Genomic DNA, 25793 nt, shown 5'->3' with positions numbered 1-25793 from the left:
ACAGCCACATGCAAATAAACATGATTTCAGCAAGATTTGCAATCATGGAGTTACAGTCTTCTGAAAAATGAAGGAATTCAAATTTAAAATCAGTTTCTTTGGGAAACATGTTAGTTTTTTATCAAAAGCTCTTAAGCGGCTCTTTTGCTCATACTGAAGTGAGTTATTTCACTATCAGCTCAAAGGATCACCAGAATACACAATAGGACTGAATTTACCTGTCTGATGGACATCAGGGTCTGTGAAAGGGAAATCAGAGCTCCGTTGTTTTCCTGGAATTTTATTTTAATGCTGAGAATAGAGTTCCAGAGAAACATGATGACATCATTTAGTATTTTTGAGATGGCATTACTTTCCATCTGTTTGTCTGAATCTGTATGTGGTTTTGTTAATATTTTGGCACAGCCAAGCCATGGTGAGCTATTTAAAGGTCAGAAAGCAAGCATCTCATAAAAAATAAGGTTATTTTTTATTTCTGGTGGAGGAAAGGTTGTTTGACTAATAACTACATATAAGCACTCATTAAAACTACTGTAAATGCAATGTCAGAAATTAATTTTGCAGATATTTGTAAGTTTTAGAGCACTGTGTATTTTTGAACAAGAAGCTAAAGCAATATTAAATCCTTACGTTTTGTAAAATGGTAAGGAATTATTAAAGGAGTGACTACCCTTAAGACTGTTACATGCTCAAAAAAGCTTTTGTATGTCACAGATTAAGTTCTTCTCTAAAAAATGCTAAATGGTAATATAAAAATAGTAATCCAGACTAACCACTTTACAATTGCTTGATAAAATACATCACAAACACACAGGGTGTGATGAGTGGTGTAGCAGTTAAAGATCTCTTTAAGAGTAATTCCTCCGAAGGGTTGCAAAAAATGTTGAGTTTGTAGTTTCAACGTTTGATAGAAGGTGTTGTGGGTATATTTAAACTACGTTTATCTTGCTGCTCAAGAATAAATATGCATATTTTTTTACCTAAAGGAACTATCTGCTATCTGTTTTGGTACATGCATTTGTAGATATTGGCAAAGCAGATGTGCAGAAATTCTCCTTAGTATTTGGTATAATTTAAGTACTTTCTTAAATCTGAGGTAATCCTGCAATTTAGGATTGGTAGTATTCCCAACTTTATGTATGATGCACTACGTTTTCAAATGAAAAAACGAGGAAAAAACCTGAAAGACTGTTTCTTATTTAAGTATCATTTTACCTCATGTTCTGAGAAATTTTGATGTTCTTGTTATTTCATGAATGGTGCTAATTTGCAGCAGTTGCCTATGGTACAGCCAAAGCTAGAAGCATTCCTATTACAAAAGCTTTAAACTAAAAAACCTCTTGGTAAGTACTTTTAGGGTAACAGACACACTGGATCCTGTCACAATAATTTATGAATGATCTTAAGTTTTTGCTGTATTGTAAGAAATTTAAAGTACCCTTTCTAAAAATAAAAGCGAGCTTTATTATTGACCACAGATAAAGAATATACCTCCATCGGTGCAAGGAATAGACCATTGTTCTGCAATATTTATGTATTTATATTTATTTATTAGACTGTTTAAAGAGGATAAGAGTGTCTGGTTACATTTTACAGTTTGGATGTTGTCTCTGATTTCAGTTGATAAATGTGTATTTCTAACAGCTATGTATAGGTAAAGCTGTGCATAGTAGAGTAGATAGCTTTATCAATTTGGTAAACAATTAGTAATAAAATATGAATTAAGATTTTTAAACAATGTTCTCAGTTACCGTAACTTGAAGGGATACCCTCGGAACATAGCATGTAGGGCTTTAAAAATATAATTTGGCTTTCATCGCAGTGAAAAGACATAGCAGAATCCTTGAATGTGTTCCAAAATTACCAGCAGACATTTTTTTTCCGTCATTCAACAGCTAAGTATACCTGATCTTCAGATACATTTTTATTGAGATGGATTGCAGTGACTGATTTTTAAACTAAGTACTACTTAAAATTGACATGAAGTAGGAGCAAGCAAGGCAAGCAGTAAATATTTTAATTTTCTCTGTTGAGGTCTGCTGGTATTTCCAGTTTTGTGGGGAAAATTTCTGGATTTTATCACTGTTCCCAGAAGCCTCATGTAATCCCGTAGAACAAGACTGTCTATAACATCTGTCACAGTTTTCTGTAGAAAACAGAGAGTTGTAATGCCTTCAAGGTATTTTTTAAAAAGTTTTAAAGCAAACTGCTTAGTTCTTTGCACAGGAGGGGAATTCAGCACAGAAACCTCCAGTTATATCAAAGATTGTTGCTTTTTTTTTTTTTTTTCCATCTCACTTTTACAATCTAAAAAGTCCATTCACCTTAGCATTGCTGCCATACAAAGAGGAAGAGGAAGGGCAGCCTCTGAGAAATGTGACAGCCCTAGTCCTGAGGAGGAGATGGCTGTCCTCCACCAAAGCCCAGCCTGCTTGCCCAGGGAAGCTGCACTCAAAGCAGCCGGTCGCATTCAGATCGCTCTGAATTGTATGTAAGCCCTGAGATTTCCGTTTACAGCAGATGCCTGTTTGGCTATAAAACCAAACGTGAAAGGGTGCTTTCATTTTAGCTCCATAGATTTGAGTTCTAGAGAATATTGGCGTCAACAGGAGCTGAGGGCCATCAGCGTTTTGTGGACCCCAAAAATATTCTTTGCTAAAAAAATACTTTTATGTAGTCGTAACACATGCTTCACCCAAAACTGTGTGTCCACTCTTGGTTGGAAAAACCTGTCAGGCTACTGTAACCCTGCCTGATATTAAGTACCTCACAAGATTAGATCCAAAAACAAACTGTGCACGTGATTTAGAAAAATAATAAACTCTTAAGTCACTTAAAGCAGGTTTTCATATATTGTGAGAGAAAAGAAAGAGAGGGGGGAAAAAAAAGAGAAACTATGTGCACTGTTCACAGGTCAATTTAATATGGTTGGCTTGTATTAGAAATGTATTTAAACATTGGTTTGGTTACGAGTCTTCTTGCTGCTCAATCTTTTCTGTAAATTGGCTCACTAACTTGTAATAGATTTGTTCATTTTTAAGTCCTTGGCGCTGTCATTGTTGGGTATAATGCGATGTGCTGGAACATATTGACTATGTCTAAATGGACTATATGTGAGCAATTTTCTATTTGAGAAAATAAAATTGTATCTCACTCTCTGAAGTCCCTGAGTCATTTCCATAGCAATTTCTCTCCACCGATATCTACAATGTAATAATGTGTGTCTGGGAAAGATCTATAGGTAAGAAATTATATCAGTTTCTTACTTCATATACTGGTAAGTAAATGATATTGTTTGTAGTTCACAGACTCATTTTATAGTTTAGAAATAATGGCATCTTGAAGTTAGGGGGCATTTGATTCTACCTTTAACACGAGAGGTTGCAAACTTCATGAGATCAACAACTTCCTCACGTTCTCACTTAGGAATTCACCACCTAATTTCCTTAGGCATGACATGCAAATTATAGCAGCTCCTTGAAGACTTGAAGTCACTTGAAGTGATCCATCCACCGCATGGATTGCTAAGCACTGGTGATCAAAACCTTAATTATAATTTTTCAGATTCCACTATCTTTACCTCTATTAGGTTGTCTTGTTTCTTTCTACCAGTGGGAAAGCCTTACAGAGCAAGACAGCATGCTGCTCGAGATGAGAGAAGTGGATAAGCAAGATTTGGGCTTATGTTGGTGCCTGCGCCATTGTCTCCTGCTGAAGGACTCTGAACTGATTGATAGTTCTCTTCAGAGAACTATCTGCTGCTGAGAACAGCTGCTTCTCTTCAGAAGTCAAGGTAACTTTTGGCATATTTGAACTGAGGTTTTTCTTCTGCTGTCATGAATATTACATGAATATTCCAGCAAGCACATTGCTGGCATGCAGGGCCACCAGATCTCTTTTTGTACATCACTAGAACCAACAGAAGAAACCACAATTTGTTCATAAACATTAGGCAAAAAAAAAAAAAAAAAAAAAAAAGGTGAAATCCAGCAAATACGTCACTCATCACGAAGTATTTGCCAGGATGCCAGGATCCAGGTTCATGAGATGCGGCTGCCTGGAAGACTGCAGGGACAGTATTTACATGCTAATATGGCAAACCCATTGTGCTAAACTATGCAAAAACTGTATTGTCCATGCAAAATTCAGCAGGGACAGCTTTAGATCTTAACAGCAGCAAAGTCTTAAAAAATGTACAGAATCTCCAATCTGCTAAGCCACATCCTGCTACTTGCTCAAGCAAGACAGAGAACAGAGCATATCTGATGGAAGGAGACTACTAAAGTGAATTTCTTAGTTGAAATCAGATACGTATTGGGCTAAAAAGCAGAGGTTTCAAAGCACAAGACCTCTAAGTTGGTAGCCTGTGCCCAGAGAGATCTGGCCAAATACCCTAAAAATCAGTGAGGGGTTCCTTTACCTTGGGGGCAAATGGAGTGATCTTGAGTCAAGCAATGGCTTACAAAACCCTTTTCCTGAACTTCTTGCCCAACTGAGTTTCTCTAGACCTACAATTTTTTGAAAAGGTGACAAGGAGTGTGTGTGTATGTGCTGTGAATAGAAAAGAAGCCTCAGTAAATTCCTACCCACATTGTGGCATTTTTACCCACATCCTGCTCCCGGGCCAGCCAAGTCTCCCAGCTGTTGACCAGCTGGCTAAGAAGTAAACACAGCTGCAAGGTTTTGAACATGGATAAAAGTTTGATGTATTATTTTCAATAAACCCAGCAGGCAGGTAATTCCTGTGCAGTTCCTGAGAACTTACGTGTAGTATTATCAGAGGAATCACCACCATGCCCGTCTGTCCCTGAGGCACAGGGCATGACAGATGTACAAAATTATAGGCATAAGTGAAGCTTATTAAGAAAAAAGCATAATATTGATTTTTTTTTTTTCTAAAACTATCTCAACAAGGCCAGATGTAAATGCAAGTAAACTTGGCCTGGTATTTATAAACAACTGACTGATGGAACGACATGTTATTAGAAGCATTAAATGCCAGGATGATGTTCTCATCTTACTGAAAAGTTTAAACCCTACCCTTTTAAACTTTACAAATAATTAATATCTGTGACTGTATACAACATGTTATCTTCTCTTTCATGTATGTTTTTCCTCATTGCATCTTAGTCTATCTTTTTTGCTCCTTGATGTACAACAAAAAATACATTGTAGTTTTTAAGAATCTGGTTGGAAACACTCTGATACTTTTTTGAAACTATGTTAATTTATTGTTATAATATTTGTTTAAAGAGAAGATTCTTATACCAAAGAAGTTACAAGTTGAGTGGAAAGCATAGCCCTGTTTTAAATTAACGTATGGACGTATGCTCAATCTTAAATTCACCTTGTGAGCTAGAAACAAATCTATCCTCAAGTGTGAGTTTTAGATGATAGTGGCAATGAAAATTCAGAGCCCTTCTATCCCTGACACTGGTGCTTTCTGCTGGTATAATGTAGCCACATTGGGACAATCAGTCAACCCTGGGCCTGTCCTATAGGGTCTGAAACCACGTGCAGCAAAGTCCTTTGGGAGGTATAAACTCTCTTGTCTGGGTATGGAATAAAAGATGTGGATGTACAAATGTCAGCCAGGTATGGCTGTGCTTTAGCCTGCTCCCTGCACTCCCTCTCCCAGCACCACGCAGAGGTGGCCACTGCTCAAAGGCACGTGAAGAAGAGCAGGGCTTCCTGGTGCAATTCAAAACCACTTTTCTGCAGGACAAGGCTGGAGGCAGCTCGTGCTTCCTAACATTCTGGGGTGCCAGCATCGGCCATGGCCTTACCTCACTGGAGCAAACAGGTACCTAGCGTGTCTTGCTCATGGACACATGCAGGAGTGCCAGCTCCTCCAGAGCTGTTACCTCCAGGTATTCTCAGGAAAATCCCAATCAAGAAACAAATGTTAAAAATCTACAAAGTAGCCTGATTGGAACCATGCCTTCTTTCTAAGCAGGCTCTTTTAATTTGCTGTTAACTATTACTCAGGGTAGGGCGGGCATGTTCAGCAGTTCACTGCACGGATTTGGCAGGTTATTAGAAGGCTGAACACGAGTACTTAGAAAAATAAAAAGGGTAGACTTCGTTCTAGTTCTGTTCTTCCTGAAGTCAGTGAAGGGTGTTACTGTAGGCCATCACAGCAATAGCAGTAGGTTGATAGAGCACTTTTGAAAATTCCACTGTTTAAACAACCAAATGGTCAAAACGCTAGAGTGGAGGTACACCTAGGAGAAAAATATTAGAAGAAAACTCCAAGGCAAATGAATAATTTATTACATGGCCTTAAGTAGCTTGGCAGCTGCAGTGATCTTTCTTACTAGCCCAGCCCATGGTTGGTATATTATGTGCCGTGCCTCGTCCACCTTATTTGGAAAGTAAGACTTTGTTCATGATCATTCTGAGTCTCATAGTAAAAGAAATAAAAACCAGGTGTGCATGGACGGATATGCAGGTGAATAAGAATTATTTGAGTATGTGGATTTAGCCTTCTTATATTGCCTGGCACATACATACATATATATATATATGTATATATGATCAGGATACAATTAATTTGAGCTACTGGTTGGCTCATTTGTCAAAACGAGGCGCTGACAGGGAGCGCTGTGAGAGCTCTTGTGGTCTGCTCCAAATTTCTATACGCCAGATTCAGCGGGGCCAGCCTGTACAGCAGCCTGCTGACTACTGCGTCCTGTGCGTGGGATCACGGAGCATGATCGTGAAAGTATTCAGTCATCAAATATAAAGCAGAGCAAATACCTAGCCAACTAAAAATCCCCACTAAATTTCTATTGCTGCAGCTTTTATTTGTGGTTAATATACTGTATAAATAAGAAGTAGGCATTTAAAATCAACGTTCCTGTATCTGCCATAACTTAGACCCTGTGTGTATCTGTAAGGCCTTTTGTGCTGAATGCAATATTAATGTAAGGTCACGTGTTCATATATATTCCCAGATCAAAAGAAAAAAAAAGTAGCATATGTAGTTCTAAATTTAAGATGCAGGAAAAAATAATGTTTTAACTGTCCTCAAAGAGAAATATCGTAAGTGGAAAAACCCTGCAATAATGTTATACCCAAAGAACTGCAAATAAATTCTGAAAGAAACCCATAAACTGCCCCTGTACACGTAAGTCTATCTGTTGCTTTAGCATTATTACTGAAAGTACATGGTATTTGTCTTTCTAGATCTGATAAAGCTGATTTTAAACACATTATGTTTCACTTGAAATTTATTTTCTCCTTGTGATGTGAAACACTTATAGCTCATGAGGCTATTAAATAATACTGCATTCGTCATTAATTTGCATATGCTGAGTGTAGTGAAATAGGAAAGAAAGACTCTGCTATATACTTTCAGCTATTTTGTGTGAGACTTGGCAAATGTATGTTCAATTCTGACTTTCCCATACTGCACAACCCAGCACCCATTACCGTTCGTGAGGTATCTGACTGCTTCTTTCTGTCTTTAACACAAAACACAGTAGTACAAAGGCAGGCACGCTTGTGTTTGCCAAAATGCTGTTTCTTCTCCTGTGTCCACAAAATCCTACATTGACATCTATGTATCGTCATTTGGGTCCAAGTAGAGATTTAGTTGCATTATTACTCTGTCTGTAAATGCCACAGATTCATGCATATAAAAATAGCTTGACATGTTTGTTGCTCTTTCTTCTGAAATAGTCTCTTATGTTCTTAAAATTATGCAAAACTGTTCTTGTCCTAATCCATACACTGAGCGAGTAGTGCTTGTATAAAAAGATAGTAATGTGTGAAATTTGGACTGTTCTGGAGACAACAGCCCTGAGACGCAATCGGCTCTACAAGCCAGAGAGCAAACGTTAAGGAAACGAGACATTGTGCTGACGGCTTGGGCTCGTTCCTGCTTTTAACTGATGGCAGTATGGATGAATAAAGTTTTTCTCCAGGGCATGACTAACTGCATGCAACAAATACACATTGATGTCTACCCCTCAGCAGCTAACCAACGTTACCGGCTTGTAAAAACACAACAATTATTAGCCAATTTAGATATATCCTCATGGTAATTTCATTTCACTTATTATGCCTAATGGATAGCGAGATATTTGCATGAAGTGTGTGTGGCTTTTTGCCTGAATTGTTAATCGAGTGATTAAGTGGTAAGTGAAAGTAGTGCCTCCAGATGACAGTAACACTCTTCCAGTCCTGGCTGCCTCCTGAACCAGTCACAGCAAATTACCTGTTTTAAAGATACTTCTCTCTTAAGCTACTCATCTGCAAATCAAAGCAGGGTTGGTGCAGGCGATCTATCATGCTAAGTCACCTCTCTTTCTCACTGGCCTTTATACTGGTCTATAACAGCTGATTTCTATTGTAGAAATTGATATGATGATGCCCACCACCTCTGACCACAGATGCAGCCGAAACCTACAAGCAGAAGAGCTGCTTTGCAAAATCTGCTCAAGACTGAAGCGTATTCACTCACGAACCGTTATGCGTGAATTGAGCTGTCTGAGCCCTGGTCCCGCCTGTCCGCACCTGCGTTTAACTTTTGGCACCTGTGCTAACCAGCACCCTGGTGCGTGGGGTCACCCACGGTGCTGAGTTAGTGACCGGCTCCTCGGCGAGGCAGCGCAGAGGCCGATGGGCTGCGGGGCGCGGCACTGAGCTGTGCCTCTGGGTACTGCCAGCCATCCGCAAAGCGGTGTGTGCCCCAGCTGGGGGGGGGGAGCGTGGCCTTCACACCGTCGGGAGGCTGCACCCCTGCTCCGCCGCCGGGCTTTCTCCTTCCCGGGGCTGTGCCAAGCACTTTTCCTGAGCCTGAGGGACCAGAGCCCAGGGGCAGGTGAAACGAGGACCCTCGGCTGAGCACCCTGCGAGGGGCAGGGAGGGGCAGTCGTTGGGCTGAGGAGGGGGCCGGCGGCGGGAGCCGTGCGACAGGAGTGGGTCCTCCTCGGCGGACGCCGAGCGGGAGGGCGGGCGGGCGGGAGGGAGGGAAGGAGCGGGAGAGTCGGGAGAGCTGAGCAGGAGCTGCCTCAAATGCTTGAAATAATTCCGCTTCCGTTCAGAGCCGGGAGCAGCCTCCCACGGCATCGGGGCCGCGGAACCGTCTCCTCCATCCCCGAGCGCCGGCTGGGCCATCATGGCAACCTCCCCTCAGAAGTCCCCTTCTTCCCCCAAATCCCCCACCCCTAAATCTCCCCCGTCGAGAAAGAAAGATGACTCCTTCCTGGGCAAGCTCGGCGGCACGCTGGCGAGGAGGAAAAAAGCCAAAGAAGGTAAAAATTACAGGTTTGCACGTTTCCTGGGAGTTACCTTAAAATGGGGGGGGGGGGAAGAGGAGGAGACAGGGGGAGAGGAAAGACTCTAGGGAGCGGGAGGAAGGGGCTGAGTGGGGAAGGACGCGGGGTGGGGTGGGCAGGCGAGAGCAGCGAGGGAGGAGCGCGCCGCCGTGTCCCCGCGGCTTCGCCGGGACCGGGCGGCGGCAGCGGCGCTTCTTCCCGGTGCCGCTCCCGAGCGCTAGAGCGTGACGGCGGGGGAAACGCGGGAATGCGGGCAGGCGCCGGCGGGGAGGCTCCGCGCCCACCCTCGCCGCCGCTAACGGCCCCCGCGCCGGGGCGGGCCGTGCGCTGCGGCCGAGGCCGCCCCGCCGCCCCGCGGGGGGTGGGAACCGCGGAGCGCCGGCCGGGTACGTGGTGCCCCCCGTGTGGGGGGCAGCGCTGAGCTCGTACGGCGGGCCGGGGGCAGAGCAGGGCAGGACTGGGGTGCCCGAGCTGGAGGAGGGGAGTGTTTCCTCGCAGTAGGCGAAGCGCTCGGGACGGCGCGGGCCTGCGGGCCCGCCAGGCCTGCGGGCCCCGGCGCCGGGCAGCGCCGCGCCGCTGGGGACGGCCCGGGGCTCGCCCTGGGTGCGGGCGCTGCTTGCCTCGGCCGCGCCTCGCGGCCCGTCAGGAGGACTTGCCTTTCAAGTCGTGCAAAAAACCCCAGAACTTGATGCTCGAAGCCTCTTCGGCTCGTGATGTATTGCTTTATGTTGCGTGCAGCACGGTCGATACGCGTCGCTCTGAAAAAAGTGTAATGCATGTAAATGGCTTTGTGTTTGTAATAGTAATCATTCCTCAAAGGCTTAAAACTTTAACCTGATTATTCTTGTACTGAGCAAAAAACCCTGCTTCAGGACAGCGGACCTTGGAAGAACACCGAGCATGTACAACAGTCTGGCTCTTTGTCCATACATGTGAATTAATACCCACCCCCTGCTGAATCGGCCTATTTAGAATCCCATGAGACAGAGAATTGGAATTTAACCTCACCCATCGTTTTCACAGCTGATGTTAATTTAAATATGAGACATACAGCACTAAAGTAACAGTCACTTCAAAACAGTTTAAGTGATGTTCATTGCTTGCAAGTGTGAAGAAGGGTATTAGGCTCGGCAGACCCTTGCTTCTGATGTATGCATGGGTAATGAAACCAGGCACAGCATTTCAGAGTAGCACCAGTACTGCAGACAAGGATGATAAAACTTTGTCAAGTACAGCCCTTCACTCTGTAACTGTCACATCGTCTTTCAGAGGTGCATGGTCTTGCTATTCAATAGAAACACATGTTGCACAATTGTGCTCATGTTATTTGGCTCTTTCCATGGCCCAGATGTTGATGAAATAGTAAATTATGGCAAACTTTATTAAATAGTTACCCAGGTCATTAAATTACTCTGTTAGGGTATTCAGAAATAGTAGTGGCATTGAACTAGCAACAATTTCCTGTGTTGAGTTTATATTGTAGGTATGTTTACAGATCTTTAATTTAGCCTATTTGTAGTAGATTTAGTATGTCCAGTATTATTATTATTAAAAAATGCTGTTTTCTTCAGTGACAGATAGTGTTAAGTCACAAATCTCCAGCAAACTGTTAGACACAGCAGTTACTTTTATCCACAATCTTGTAATCTTACAAAAAGATGTATTCTGTGAAGTCATATTTCTTCTAGTTACTTCTATGTCTGTATTAGATGTATTGACTAAAACCTGAACCTGCCATTTCATTGTCTCATCATACTGATATTCTTTTGAAATTTTGGGACAATGTTAGTGTTGTCCTTGTCCTTTGCGTTACCCAATTTTCTAAAGTCTATTTAAAAATAACAGTGGTTTGAAGAAAACTTTTTTAGCTTTGTGAGGAGTTTGTTACTTGCTGATGGAAGAAAAAGCATTGTATTAAATTCACCTTAACATTCTTCTTGCTTCTGCCTGTATTTATCACGTTTCTTTAGTGGAAGCGCAAATAGTGGTGAGATTGATGCTATGCTATCTTCCTTTTTTGATTGTTTGTTTTTAGCAGATTCAGATGACTTCGAAGCTGGTAAATCCTTACAGTGAAGCCTGTCCTCTTCATACTTCCTAATTTTTCTTCCACTAGAAATAAATACAGCTTTGCAAACTATTAATGAGTCACCTTGTTTCTTGCAGGCTATGACACACATGGGTTCCATCTTAAGCTGTGTTGCCACGGTTTGCAGGGCTCAAGGTGTACTTGAAGTTTAGCTAGGAACTTCATATAGGAGATCAGATTGCTTGTTCATCTAGGCTCTGTTCTTTCTTTGTTGTTTTTTTTTTTTTTTTTTCTACTTTAATTGACCTATCTAGTTGCAGGTTTCCTATAGAGACAGGTCTTGGTCATAGGAGTGCACATGGTTAATCAACTGTTAACACGCATACTGTATTAGAAAATGTTCAAGTGTAAGTCATAATCCATGTTCTGGAATTCACCTATGTTAGCATTTCTTCATGAGGCAACAATTCTGGTTATTCCAATGTATTGTTATTTTAACGTATGGGCAACAATTCTTCTTTTGGATATATGTAGACTATGCAGAAGATGCCGCTGTCATACCAGTCTCCTGATCAACTGGATTTATAGACCTGACTAGAGCTACTATGGCTTTTTTTTCCAACCTGCGCACCCTCAAGGGCTACTAAGGGCCTGCTACATATAGAATCATAGAATGGTTAGGGTTGGAAGGGACTTCAAAAGATCCTCTAGTTCCAAACCCCCTGCCGTGGGCAGGGAAACCCTCCACTACACCAGGCTGCCCAAAGCCTCATCCAACCTGGCCTTGAACACTTCCAGGGATGGGGCATATACAACTTCTCTGGGCAACCTGTTCCAGTGCCTCACCACCCTCTTGAGTGAAAAATTTCTTTCTTATATCCAATCTAAATTTGCCCTCTTTTCAGTTTAAAGCCATTACCTCTTGTCCTATCACTACACGCCCTTGTAAAAAGTCCCTCCCCAGCTTTCCTGTGGGCCCCCTTTAAGTACTGGAAGGCTGCAATAAGATGACCCCGGAGCCTTCTCTTCTCCAGGCTGAACAGCCCCAACTCTCTCAGCCTGTCTTTATAGGACAGAAATTTACTGATTTACTTACGTATTTTACCACAAGGACTAAGAATTAGTGCTTTAAAATAATGCAAAAATGTTTTATCTGTTAGTGGGAATACACTAATTACGTTTGAGTACTATCTGTGTTATATATGTAGTTAACTGTTGTAGATGATACATGATTGTATGTATATGTTTTTTGTATTTATGCCATCAACAGGCATTTTGATTGTTGTCAAAATGATACTTTTGATACCTGAAAAGGAAACTGAACTTTCCAAGACTCGTTTTAGAGTTTTAGAAAGCAGGTATTCTTTATTGCGGCGCTGGGTGCACGGGGGATTTCTCCTCGTAGCATGCACACCGGCTTTTGGACAGAAAATTAGTTATACACTACAATCATGCATAATTCATAACATATTTACATATTCTTAAACAATTGGTTTATTTTCTCTCGCTTTTCATGTAAATTACTTTGCATGCTCAGTTTTCCTCCTCCGCCCCTTTCTTTTGTGTCTGGGCTGTAATTAGGGTAGGTGGTCCGTGAGTCGGCGGTCGCGATCTCCCCCTGCCAGAATTACCTTTTCCCCCAAGTCACTGCATGTTCACAGTTTAGAAAAACATGATAAAAAAGTTTATGCAGTTTCTGCAGTTTCTGGGATGTTCCCTCCAAGGGCAGACAGTTCTTGATAAAGAGTCTCTGTTTTAATCACTGCTGACAGCTTCGAGGCTGGACCTCTTGTTAGTTTCTTTAGGTATGTGTAAATCACCTACTGCCAACTGAACCCTTCATGAAACTGTTACACAAAACTTTAACCCCTTTATTGTTGGGTAACACTTTTATATATAGCAACAATAGAGCCATGCCAAAATGCTCCACCAAATGAGAATCTATCAAGATTTGAAGTGACATTATGGTGAAGAATAATGCAGATTATTTATAAAGAGAGTAAAGTCTATGTAGTTTTAGATGTAGCAAAAGTAGTTTATAATATAATATAAAATTGCTTTTCTGTAATAACATTAATTTGTATGTATGAATAAATATAAAAATACATAGCAAGCCTTTCCTTACGAACTTCAAAGTTCTTGTCGATGATAAGCATTCCACCCATGTCAGAGATGAGAATGTTCTAGACAGCACAAGTTGTTGACCAAAACAGAGAGAGTAACCTGACATATTGTTACTTGAGGTATCACACATGATGTAAGCAAGGATTATTCATACTTTAAGACATATGTTAATCTGGAAAATGCATTGTTATTAAATATTAGAGAATATTTCATGAAATCTGAAATTTGGAGCTCAGATTTGCTTATGTCATCATCTGTCATGTAGGCTCTTAGCCTGGTTTTTGTTTACAGTATCTCATCACTATTGGTGTGATTCAAGGATGAGAACATGGTACTTCAGACTTTCCTGTGAGAGCATGAGCAGCTGCATCTTTAAATAGCGTATAAATTCTGTTAAGGTAACAAAAAGTACAAATGATTAAATATATTTGGAATTAATTATACTTAGCTTTTTATCTGATGAGAAAATTGTGATCTAATAATAGAATATTTGATGACCTGTTTACAGCTGAGCTGTTGTATGTAAAAATTACTTGTAACTTACGGTAAGATTCTATCCCTTTCATTCCTGAAAAGCATTCAAAGATTTAGCCACCCTATATATGCATCTGGAGGATTCTAGTCCTTATCTAGCAGGAGTTAAGATGCATAGTGGAGCTCATTGTATTAGCAGAAACCAATCGCAAATTAAAATTTATTGTAAGCTCCTTATAGTAGTCTGCGTTGTGTACTAGACATATCTTTATACAAGTGCAAGGAGAGAGCAGAATGACCTCTTTTTTTTAGATGCAGGGGGGTGTGTTGTGTTATCTTATAAATTTTTCATGGTGGGTTCAGCAAGGTCATGTGTGATTGTCCTCCTTGAATTTTCCTGGCTTGGCAATTATAGACACAGAAATTTCACTCCTCCTAATAGCTTACCTTCGTGGAGAATCTTAAGAATTGCCCCCTGACATGCTAATAAATCTGTGACACATTTGAGAACGGAGAGCAAAGTTCAGAATTGCTTAAATTGTGTAGGAGCAGATGGGAAGCAGACAGCTTGGACCCGTGAATTTGGTAGAGAGCAATTACTGCTCATTGTACGGGCTCAGTCGGTTTTCCAATTGATATGACATCAATTTCAGTAATTTGACTGCTCTTCTGCCTAGTTTATTTGGTGTTGATGGGCAGGAGAAGGAATGAATTTTCTTTTAGCTTCCATTTACGATATTTCTTCTTTTGTTTTGTATGTCTTTTTTTAATTTCATTTTGGTATGTGAGGTCACAGTAGGCCATATTCTCTGTATGCCTAAAGGAAGAGTGTGTTAACAGTGTAAAATATTGTAGAATTTGCTGTTTCTTGATAATAACCTTCAATTTCTTATGTTGCTATCATGCGTTTCACAGAATAAAATGAAATTAAAAGAATTTAAAAACACAGGTTAAGAATAAGTGTAGGAGGATGAGAGCTTTTCAGATGTTTTAAATAAAATACTTGTCATTCTGGAATCCATGACTAAAATGCCTTCTAGTGTTGTTGAGTTTGTGCCTTGGTCTGGCTGTGGGTATTTTACTGTGAAATAAATGTATATCTTAGTAGACAATAAGTGTTCTGATGAATTCTAATTAACATGTTTCAATTATTTTCTTTAGACCTGTTTCTGCAACTTGTTTTTGAGTAATGCACTATTGGCGCAAAGGACTGTTTTTTCCCCCATCAGAAGACTGTTTTGTTTGTCTCTTTCTCATGTGAGAGATTCTAGACTGGCTTAAATGCTTCGCAGGCTTTTTCTTTTCTACTGCTCACACCTGATGCTGTATTTAATATGCAGATAAAGCTTAAAGAAGAACTGATGTACGTCTTACCATCATATTTCCTAATACATACTGCCAATGATGAAAATGGGCCACTGAATGCTAATTTCATACTGGTGCTTTGAAGATGTCATATAGTGTTTCTCATGGAAAGGAAATGACATGGGCAAGGCTTTACCATCGCTCTTATATCAGTACTTCTAAATGTCTATCTTTTACTGCAGCGTATCAGTATGTCGACCCTAGGCCTTCTTGTGCCATCAGAATAGCTGAACAGCTGGTTTTGATGTCTGACATAAGGCACTTTGCCTTCAACCTTAGTGCATAGCAGCTGAAACATGCTTATAACCTTTCGCCTATATACTCTGTTATGTGTTCCCCAGTCCCTGGTGTACTGCCACAGGTGCATCGTAGGCAGCTGCGAGGCTGATGCTGGGCAAAACCTATTAGTATCACCATTGAAATAATTATTGCCTTGGAGCAAGTTCTGTTAAGTAGATATAATACTTCTGTTAAGTGGAAGGAATGTGGAAAGTGAAAAGGAAAATAGAGGGAAGACTCACCTGCTTCGTTTGTTGTCATTTCATTGCTATGAGCCTTCTGAGCGTATCTGCAGTGTATGAAAGGAGGAGAAGACACTCGAGGAGGGCATGGGGTTTTTGTTGTCATCCTTTGAATCCAAATTGTCAGGGGATATTTGGGGAGGCCTTTCTGCTCTGACCCTTGAAGGGATTGCTCAGTAAAAAGAAAGATAATTGCCTCTGAAACGTTTCTGTCAGCATAGACAGAACACGCAACTGTTGCTTCTGTTGTGATGGCAATAGCCCTCCAGATGCAACTCTCAGGCATGTATGTAAATGGCAGCTCCGACATGCTTGAAGCTGTTTGTCGTCTGCCACGCCATGCTGTGCTGGGTTTGTGTGGGTGAAGGAGTAACTGCTGTAGCCTGTGATAGTTTTTGGGTCTGTCTCTCTCGTGTCTTCCTGCCTCTGCTGCCTCTTTCCGCAAGTGCTGCTCTCTGCAATAAACAGAAACTAATCAGCACTGTTAGCTGTTAGCTGTAAGACACTGTTAAGCATCTGTTATTGTTTATGTGTGGCTAAATCGAGGGCTAGGTCCTATTATGTTAGGCACTATTACTTTCACAGTGAAAAAGGTCAAAGAGCCCCTGCATGCAATAATTTGCAAGCTAGAGCTCTTTATCTGTGTATCTTGCGCATTTTTTTGGCTTTTTTCCTCCTGTAATCTCCATTTTAACATTATTTCTGGCATTTCAGTTTTTTCTAGGACTCTTGATCTCATCAGGAATCGTTTTCTCTTTGGTTTTGGTTTCAAGACATATCTTTTTCTTTTTTTTTTTCTTTCTTTTAATAGGCTTTGGCACTGGTTGGTTCAGATAAGAAAATATTACCTGTGAATGCATTTCTGGATCTCAGAAGTCACGGATAATCCCCAATTTATTCTAAAAAAGTCATTGTTTTAAACAAATACTCACATAGGGCCCAGTCCAATTATACTTAGGCCATGTCTTTCACTAGCAGCAATCAAATCTGTAGAACACGTGAGTCCCACGTGCCTGTGTTTTTGCCAGACAGGTTATTGAGTCTATCCTCAGAGGCATCCTATCATCGTGGATCTGAACATATCAGGGCCTGCTTTATGTGAATGTCTCCTAGCATGTGTAAACATAGGTGAAGAAGTTAGATTATATAGGATTGTAAAACTTAGGGTACGTAAAATGCTGACAGCGTTGAGATTAGCACAAAACACAGCACTGCCAACCTCTCCTCTGCCAGAAAGGAGGCAGAGGAGCCCATGGTGGTGTGTTGCTGAAGTTGGGAGGACCCATGCATAGAGCATGTATGAAGAGAACATAGAGCCAGGCTCTCTTGCCTGTTCCCAGAAAAACACCTCCAATTGTTAAGTCCATCCAGTTGCTTTTGAACTAACTGAAGTGATAAAATAATTATTATCTTTTTTTTACTCTATGTGTGATTAAGTTCTGAAACTTATTGCTGTAGGGTATTTTGGATGCCAGAAGTATTTTTTAAAGCGGAGGAGGGGCTAAATATGGGTTGGGTGGATTCTTGATGAAAAAAGAAACTCTGCAGTGGCCCACAAGCGAATCGCATAGGCCATCATAGACATTTCAGATTCAGAAATCATTAAGTACTCATCATGAAATCCACAGCTATTAGGGAGCTTATGACAAGGGAAAAAAAATGTGTTGGTTTGCCTTTCCCTGTTTGTATCGTTGAAAATGCCAGAGGGTCAGGACCCTGGACTTTGATCTGGTGTTCTGAGCCAATGTAGCCATTAACTCTGTTGTTCTCTGATTACCTGGGCATAGAGCCACTGAACTCTGTCTTTGCACTTGACTTCCAAAAGTAGCCTTAGAATATGTGGGCAAGTTAGTTGCTACAGAAGTGTGCCTTTTATTTCTGTTTTTCCCCATCTGAGCAGTCTCTTCATCGTCTGAGCCTGTAGGTTTCATCCAGGATAAAACTAAACATGCACGCAATGGGTTAAGGGAAGGGGAGGATGAAGAGGAGCAGAGAACCAGAGCAAGGGGGTCTGGCTGCAGAAAGCAGCTGTTCTTTGAGGTGCTGCTGGGCTGGGAGGAGGGACAGGGCTGGAGAGCAGGGGGAGGGAAGATGTCAGCCCACCAGGCTGTGTCCATCCCTTCCCCTCCTCTCTTCCACAGCAGCTGCTCCCTGCCTCTCCTTGTGCTGCCTTGGTCGCAGCGGTCACTGCTGCGCTCTTCAGGGTGCTGTGAGCAGACGTGGATGAGGGTGCTTGGTGGTTTGGCAGTGCTTGTTGCTACAGCAGCTGTTCCCCATCTATGGGGAAGGGATGGCGGCCACAAGCTGCCAACTGGACCGTGCTGTCATAGAGACTGACAAGCCTGGGTTGCAGAATTACTGAATAGTTACGGTTGGAAGGGACCTCTGGGGACCATCTAAAGATTCAGGTGTCTGATGGTTCAGGATCTCAACTGAGGAAAGGTAGGCTGATGTGATCCACCAACCTTGTACCTCTGGCTAGCCAAGTGTGATGAAGGTATGGTGACAGCATACTCTGTCAGTTCTTTTCAGTATCTGCTGTAGTTGGATAGATACATACCAATTATATAGATGAAAGGTAAAATAGGTTAAAATGGTGAAGTAAAATCAGCATGGTAAAATCAGTGGTTAAAGAGCTTCCATTGCTTCCAAATGTACCCTTCTTTAAATGCTATCTTTTTTCTTTGCACCTCCAGATTTAAAATATGCTAGCCCTGATATCAGACTCGTAAAAACATGCATCCAGTCTTCAACATGAAGGTGGATGTAACCAAGTGAAGCTGTAGAAGAGAGTAAATATGAAGTTTTCATTTTCATCCTCTGTAAATTGAATGTGCTGTCAAGAGAATCTGTAATTTTAGAACTCAAATGTTTCTCTTAGCATTAAAGGAATCTGCCCTGAACGATAAAAGAAGACCAAGATACCTAAACTCTGACAAAGAGAAAAGTTCTCACTGGGTTTGATTGCTACTTGTGGGGGTTCTATATCTTCTGAAACCCCTCAGCTTAAAGGCAGCTTCCTGTAAGTACAGGTCTGTGCTTCTGTAAATCTCCCATGGGCAGAATCTCTGGGATGTGTCCTACTTTTTCTTTTCTCACTTTAATTTCTCCGCAGCCATTAAGCCATGCCCTCCCTGTAAACCAAATAGTTTAATACTGAACTCTCCGCCTTTCTCACTGAGATTAAGATAAGAACATCTAGTTCTTTCATTGCTTGACTGTATCCGAGATCAAGTGCTTCCTGTTAACTTCATCCACAGAGTTCTGCAGTCTTTTTCAGCAAAACGCTGATGTTGCTGAAGATGAAATCAGCAGTTGTAGGGACACAGTTCTTTGCAAAGTGAAGCTTTAGAAAAGCAGTAGTTGAGGTATTGGTAAATTATGGTTGCTTTCCCATCTGCTGCTTCTGTCCTCTTCCTTTTCCTCACCACATCAGTTCTGATTAAAATGTGTGGTGCTGTTGATGTGTGTCCCTAATGAGAGGCTATTTTCTTAGCTAAACTGCAGCCAAATCCAAAAAGAGATGGCCCTTGCAAGGGCAGTTAACACTATACAGGTGCAGTCAGTGCTGTGCTGAGAGCAACGTGATGCCATTTTGCGTGAGAGAGGATGAGCTGGAAGGCAGGATATTTTGCAGTGCTTCACATTTTCACTTGCAGCTCTTCCAAATGCAGGGCTGGGGTGGGGCTGAAGGCTAAGCTTGCTCTCTGTGTATTCCTTGTGCCTTCTCCAGCTCGTAGTAGTTTCTGTACTTCTTTGAGTGTGTAGCTGTACTCGGAGCACTGAGTAGCAAGACACTCAGAGCCTTGCTCTTTATTTGTATCATCTTACATTTTCTGTTTAGTGTGCTAATACTTATTAATAGATAATATTACTTGATTTTAATACCCTTGTCCCTCTTGGGACTGGGGGGGTGTGTGTGTGTTGAGCGCACCAGTGAGTTAATTCACTTTGGTGACCAGACTGAAATGCAAACAAAAGGTGTCTTGGACCAAAAGCAAAAACGGATCAGCAGCCTATGTGAATCTTTAGCCTACCATGCAACTACCCCTTGACAAGCTATGATCAGGCCAGAGAAAACCAAGGGCCAGAAAAAAAAAAAAAACCAAGAATGTGACTGGTCAAGAGTGAGTTGTATTGGCAGAGCTGTGTGAAGAAGATTAGCCGCCATCTGTTCGCCATAATCCTGCACCTGGCTCTAGAATGTGCCACTGTTCAACCAAGTGATGGTCTTACTCAAAATATTAAAGAATTGCAGGGTTAAATAACAAGGCTCTACAGTCTCCCAAATGTTCTGCTTTCCTTTTAATTTTGTAGTAGTCCCTGTGAAACAATTGCATGTGGTGCTACAAAATGTTCTTATCATATCTGTGGATGTAATACAAAATGAAAGACAGCACATTGGTCATGAGTTAGCGATACTACTTTTCTTTTAGTCTTTGTATTTCTCTTAATGACTTCTTATTGATGTTTCTGTTAAGCACCACATAGTGTACCATGGTTGACAATATCTTACTCATCTTGTTTTTCTTAGATAATTATTTTTGCAAAAGAAAACACCCGGAATATATATTTCTGTGAGTCATTCTAGGTAGTTGTAGTTGTGGTTAAGTCCTTTTGGCTTCTCTGATTTCTGCTTAGCATGGAGCCAGTTTTGTTCTTTTCCCTTCCTCTGGAGTGGTAACAGCAGTCTATGGCACTGACCCAGTGGTGGGTGAGATTAACCTTTATTCATAGTGAAACCTATGAAATTACACTTGGAAAAAGGTACTTTAGTCAAAGTGAGTGCAACAATTGTCAGTGACCACCGCTTCCCTTCAAAAGCTGTAAGCAGAGACTGAACGGTATGGTAGAGTGAACAGCAGCTGTTCATCTCTGGAGTGGTAGAGATGTCCCAGACATGAAAATACAGTCTCATACTGCAAAAGCTTTGAAAACACCAAAAATCCTAAATGTAGGATAAACATTATAATTTCCTGAATGTTTCTTTAGTATAAGGTTCATCATTTTTTAATGGAATGTGTGTTCACAGGAAGAAAAATTGATCACCACATCTTTAGTATTGTACTGAAGTACTTGAATCTCTTTCGCCTGCCTTTGCATGCAGTAAGACAAAAACTTTTAAGTGCTCCAATTAGAGCTGTCCTCTTGGCTTTGGTGGCTGCAGCAGCGCACAAGCAAACAACTCAGGTGAAGTTAACTATGCTAGAAACAGAATGGAGAAAGGGAGTTATGAAATAATTTTTTCCATACCTGTTTTTTTGTATTATCCTTTGTAAATACCAGCTTTTTCCATTAGCCATGTTTCTTTAGTCATTTTCATATAGTGCTTTTCTGTGTTCATGTCTCCTAAAAATAGATAAAACTCTATATTACCAGTGATGTTTGATTGGTAGACTTCAACATAGCCCTTTTTGGATAGTATGCAGGTACTGACCGCTGGTTTCTTTTACTTGAGGGCTTAATACTCCAGCTTCTCTTACTGCCGAGGAAATGTGTAAGTTGCTTCTCATTGCTTGACCATGGGCTTTCTGCCCTTTGCTGCTAAGAGGGGCACATCCGGTCACGAGTGGCGTCCCTCAGGGGTCCGTGTTGGGCCCGGCCCTCTTCAACATCTTTGTCGGTGACGTGGACAGTGGCATGGAGTGCACCCTCAGCAAGTTCGCCGATGACACCAAGCTGTGTGGTGCCGTTGACACGCTGGAAGGGAGGGATGCCATCCAGAGGGACCTCGACAGGAGAGGTGGGCCCGTGTCAACCTCATGAAGTTCAACCAGGCCAAATGCAAGGTCCTACATCTGGGTCGTGGCAATCCCAGGCACAAATACAGACTGGGTGGTGAATGGATCAAGAGCAGCCCTGAGGAGAAGGACTTGGGAGTACTGGTGGACGAGAAGCTCAATATGAGCCGGCAATGTGCTCTTGCGGCCCAGAAGGCCAACCGCGTCCTGGGCTGCATCAAGAGGAGCGTGGCCAGCAGGTCGAGGGAGGTGATTCTCCCCCTCTACTCTGCCCTCGTGAGACCTCACTTGGAGTACTGCGTCCAGTTCTGGAGTCCCCAACATAAGAAGGACATGGACCAGTTGGAGAGGGTCCAGAGGAGGGCCACGAAGATGATAAGAGGGCTGGAGCACCTTTCCTATGAGGACAGGCTGAAAGAGTTGGGGCTGTTCAGCCTGGAGAAGAGGAGGCTCCGGGGTGACCTGATAGCGGTCTTCCAGTACCTCAAGGGGGCCTACAGGAAAGATGGGGAGAGGCTGTTCAGGAGGGCCTGTTGTGATAGGACAAGGGGTAATGGTTTTAAAATAGAGGGAGGTAGATTCAGATTGGATATTAGGAAAAAATTTTTTACCATGAGAGTTGTAGAACACTGGAACAGGTTGCCCAGAGAGGTGGTGGATATTCCATCCCTGGAGACGTTTAAGGCCAGGTTGGATGAGGCCCTGAGCAACCTGATCTAGTTGGAGATATCCCTGTTCCTTGCAGGGGGGTTGGACTAGATGACCTTTGAAGGTCCCTTCCAGCCCTAACCATTCTATGATTCTATGATTCTATGATTGTGTCAGTGCTCTCTGGTCAGTTGTGTTTGCACTTCTTCAGCTCGTGATTGATTGTATCCCTGACAGACAGGCAGAAACTTGGGTGTTAAGCAATCATAAGGCTGTGGAGGACCACCTTCCTGGCTCAGCAAACAAACAGGCATCATAATTTGCAAGCAGATGGACAGAGGTACAGGCAGCCTAGAGAACATGTGTGCAGCAAGGGTGGATGTTAAGGTCAGAATTTCCCAGACGAGAATGTCTAAATTGCTGTGCCCTACTTATCCGACTGTGTGCTGGATTAATGAAAGGGAGAGTTTAGACAGAGAAGTACTTTGGGTACATTTAGAGGGAGAAGAGAGAGATGTTTTCTTTTGTGTCTGTACAGGTGGTCCTTTTGAAGCAAGCCAAAATAAGCTTCCTCACCTGGGCAACGGCCTGAATAGGTAGGCAGGGTGTGAATCCATTTTCAATGTGTGTAAAGAAAAGCGTAACAGTTTGACAGTGTACAGCCTTTCATATATTTTTTCTTAACAAATTTCTTCTTCAGCCATCGAGTTAGACTGAGGCCTAATAATTTTTTTTTCTTTTAACTGTAGGCGGTTCTAAAGCAGCAAACTATTAATAGTGAAATATTGGTTTAGAAGAACACTAATGCACAGGGGATTCTAGAGCAAACGAGGCAATGCTGTCAATGGTTCAGATTGTTCTTAATTACAATAATGGCATTATAGGAGCCGCAGTTGCTGTCGGGCACAAAAGAAGATAATGATAATGTCAGAGTGCTCAGAGTAAATGCGGTATAATGTATTGCAGTACTGGATTCAAAAGATGATACGTCTAACTTGTCGTCAGAGTGCATGAAGAAGAAGAATGGTAAAAGGCCAGAACAGTCTTTGTTGTAACTATGTAGTTCAGGGTTTGGGGTTTTGTGTGTTTTTTGTTGTTTTTTTTTTTTTTGTGTGTGTGTGTGGCCTATGCTTTCAGGCTTAGGAAGAATTGTGAAGACTCATGTGTTTAAATGATGTGTATTAATTTTACTAGAAGGTGTGATCAAATCTGTCCTCCCCACTTGGAACAAAAAAAATACCCTTGCTTTGAGAAGGAAAGGAAATGTGTATTGGCTTGATGCTCTCATACCCTCAACACATTTAATATTGATCCTATTAGAATAAAAGAACATGAATATGGTAGATTTGTCCCTGAGTCTGAATTTGCCCCAGAAGCCTCTGGAAATATGTCCAGATCTATCTGATGCATGTCATCCCTATTTTATAATGAGACAAAAAAAAAAAAAATCACCTCTTGGGTTTTGGGGATGTTTCAAAGCTGGATTTGAATTTTATGGCTAGAGGCCAAATCTGAACTCTAGCACTTGTAAACATTTTAAGGCCATATGCTGTGCACTCAAATTTATTACTGTAGATGAAGAGACTTTACTGGTTTACTGCAAAATAAAACATACAGCAAAGCAGCTCGTGGTCTTGGATTCTTGTCACTACTTTGTTATATTTCTCAATTATAGGTAAGAACGGATAATCAATTAGAAAGTAGTAGAGGTGTTCCACATTATACCACGAGTGTTCAAAGTGACTTAGTGTCTTGCGCGCTTCCTAAAATCTCATTGCAATACTGAATTAGATTGGAAAAAAATAATCAACATCCAGTTGGTTTGCATCTTTTCTTATTTCATTCCTGTTTAACTGACTTGAGAGTTACTCAAAAATGAAACAATTTATATAGAATTGGAATAAATATTTTTTAGGAATTGTTGTCTCATACACAGAATGCCAGTATGCTTTTTTAGAATGTTTTGTAAATAAACATTTTCCTAAACGGAGAGCAGGATGCAGGTGCTCCATAGGGCACAAGGTGGCTCCAGTTCACGAGGAAAGCTGGCGTGAGTGGAGTAAGTGCCAGGAATTGGTTCACAGGAATCAGCTAGAAGTGTGTCAGAATGGAGCTCAGCATTTCGCTGTATTGCGGGTCTGGTATTTTGAATATTAACTGAATCTTAATGGGAAGACGACTGTGCCTAGTCTTAGAGTAGGGCTAGTAAATTTAGATTGCATTTTACTTGTTGTATTTAATTTTTGAAGGAGTTACCCCAGTGGATTTTATCAGACATTCTGTGCTAAGTTGCTTTTGTCCAAGTGAAAAGTAACAACTCTATGTACAGAACAGCATTCTCAGGGTAAACTACAGAGAAAACAGAGCTGGTGTGTACAGTAAGAGCAGAAATGTAAAGCATGCTAGGCAGAGGATATAACAGAGATTCAAAGGTTCATGAGAAAGGTTTTTATCAAGCAGATCATTAAAATTTAATTGGTAGAGGACAGAATAAAATAAGTTGATAAGAAAATCCCATATTATAAGCAAACTTAATCAAAACCGCTTTGTGTCTGTTGTTGGTTTTGCACTCTATAACAACAGCATTTTTGTTTTCAGAGTCTCTTAGAAGTTGCTTACTTGTCCATTTCTATTTCCAGCATAATAATAGCTGCTAAAAGTCTGCGCTTACTCAGAATATCTTCATTTGAGCATTTCTAAACACCTGAGAATTTTTCAGTGAGGATAGAAAAGGAGAAATGTTTATTCTACCTTTGCCATCTGCTTGGGGCAACTGAGACAGAAAAAGGTGAATTCAGTTGGTTTACTCATATGATCTTCTGCAGGGTAAGAAGTGGAAATGAGCAGTGATCTCCTGATTTCAGTGTTTAGTCTTGCTCCATTAGATAACACATTGTGCAATTCACATTTTTATTTTTGAAACTGATCTTTTAACTGGGTATTTTCTTGGTTTTGTTTGTTTGTTTGTTTGTTTTTAACAACAGCTCATCTAGTGTTTAATTTTTTTATTTGTGTACACTAGGCAGAAGTTTTCTTGGTTTCGCATTTTTTAATTTGCTTTACGTATTGTTGCAGCAGGCATTATATTAGATAAATATGTGAAGAAATAGCATTTCTTCATGTGATCTTTGCCTCTATCCCAAACAAGGAGGATTTGGTTAAGAGGTTTAAACTGTTTTACTTAATAAACAATCTTTCACAAAGTAACATCAGGTGTTAAAACAAATTTATAAATCTAACTTTGCCACATTATTTATTTTAAAAGTCTTGAAGCTTATAGTTTTCCGTTCTAACATCTAATGTTAAATATGGCAAAATAGGTTAGGTACAAGACCTACGCAGAGTTAATATTAAAAATAAAATAGTGCAAAGCACCATTTAGACTTAGTAGATTGTCTATATTTTCAGTTTTCCAAATGAATTTTATCAAAAGTTAACTGTGGGCATGATTACAATTAGTAACTCCCCATATTAGAGCTAATCCCTTTGTTCTTCATTGAGACGGAACGCCCATTAAGGTCAAAGAAAGTTTTGACTGAATAAGGAATACGACAACTGGCTCTAGTTTTAGTACATATAGGGCCAGATTGTGGGTCACGGCCAGCTT

At 41.2% G+C, this 25793-nt stretch overlaps 1 protein-coding gene across 1 annotated transcript in view; it reads left to right on the top strand.

The window, feature by feature from the left end:
* The first annotated feature begins 9124 nt into the window (after window positions 1-9124).
* The window catches only part of PARVA (parvin alpha), a 65997-nt gene continuing 49328 nt past the window's right edge, over window positions 9125-25793 (top strand). Inside the window, exon 1 of the mRNA XM_086613368.1 lies at window positions 9125-9260. Within this exon, the coding sequence (XP_086469494.1) occupies window positions 9125-9260 (136 nt within the window). The remainder of the gene's footprint in view (window positions 9261-25793) is intronic.

Source organism: Tauraco erythrolophus, chromosome 6 (assembly GCF_009769465.1).
Source record: "Tauraco erythrolophus isolate bTauEry1 chromosome 6, bTauEry1.pri, whole genome shotgun sequence".
In the NCBI taxonomy this organism is placed as follows: Eukaryota; Metazoa; Chordata; class Aves; order Musophagiformes; family Musophagidae; genus Tauraco; species Tauraco erythrolophus.
Note: the sequence above shows the minus strand (reverse complement) of the source record. Positions and strands in the feature narration are given on the sequence as shown.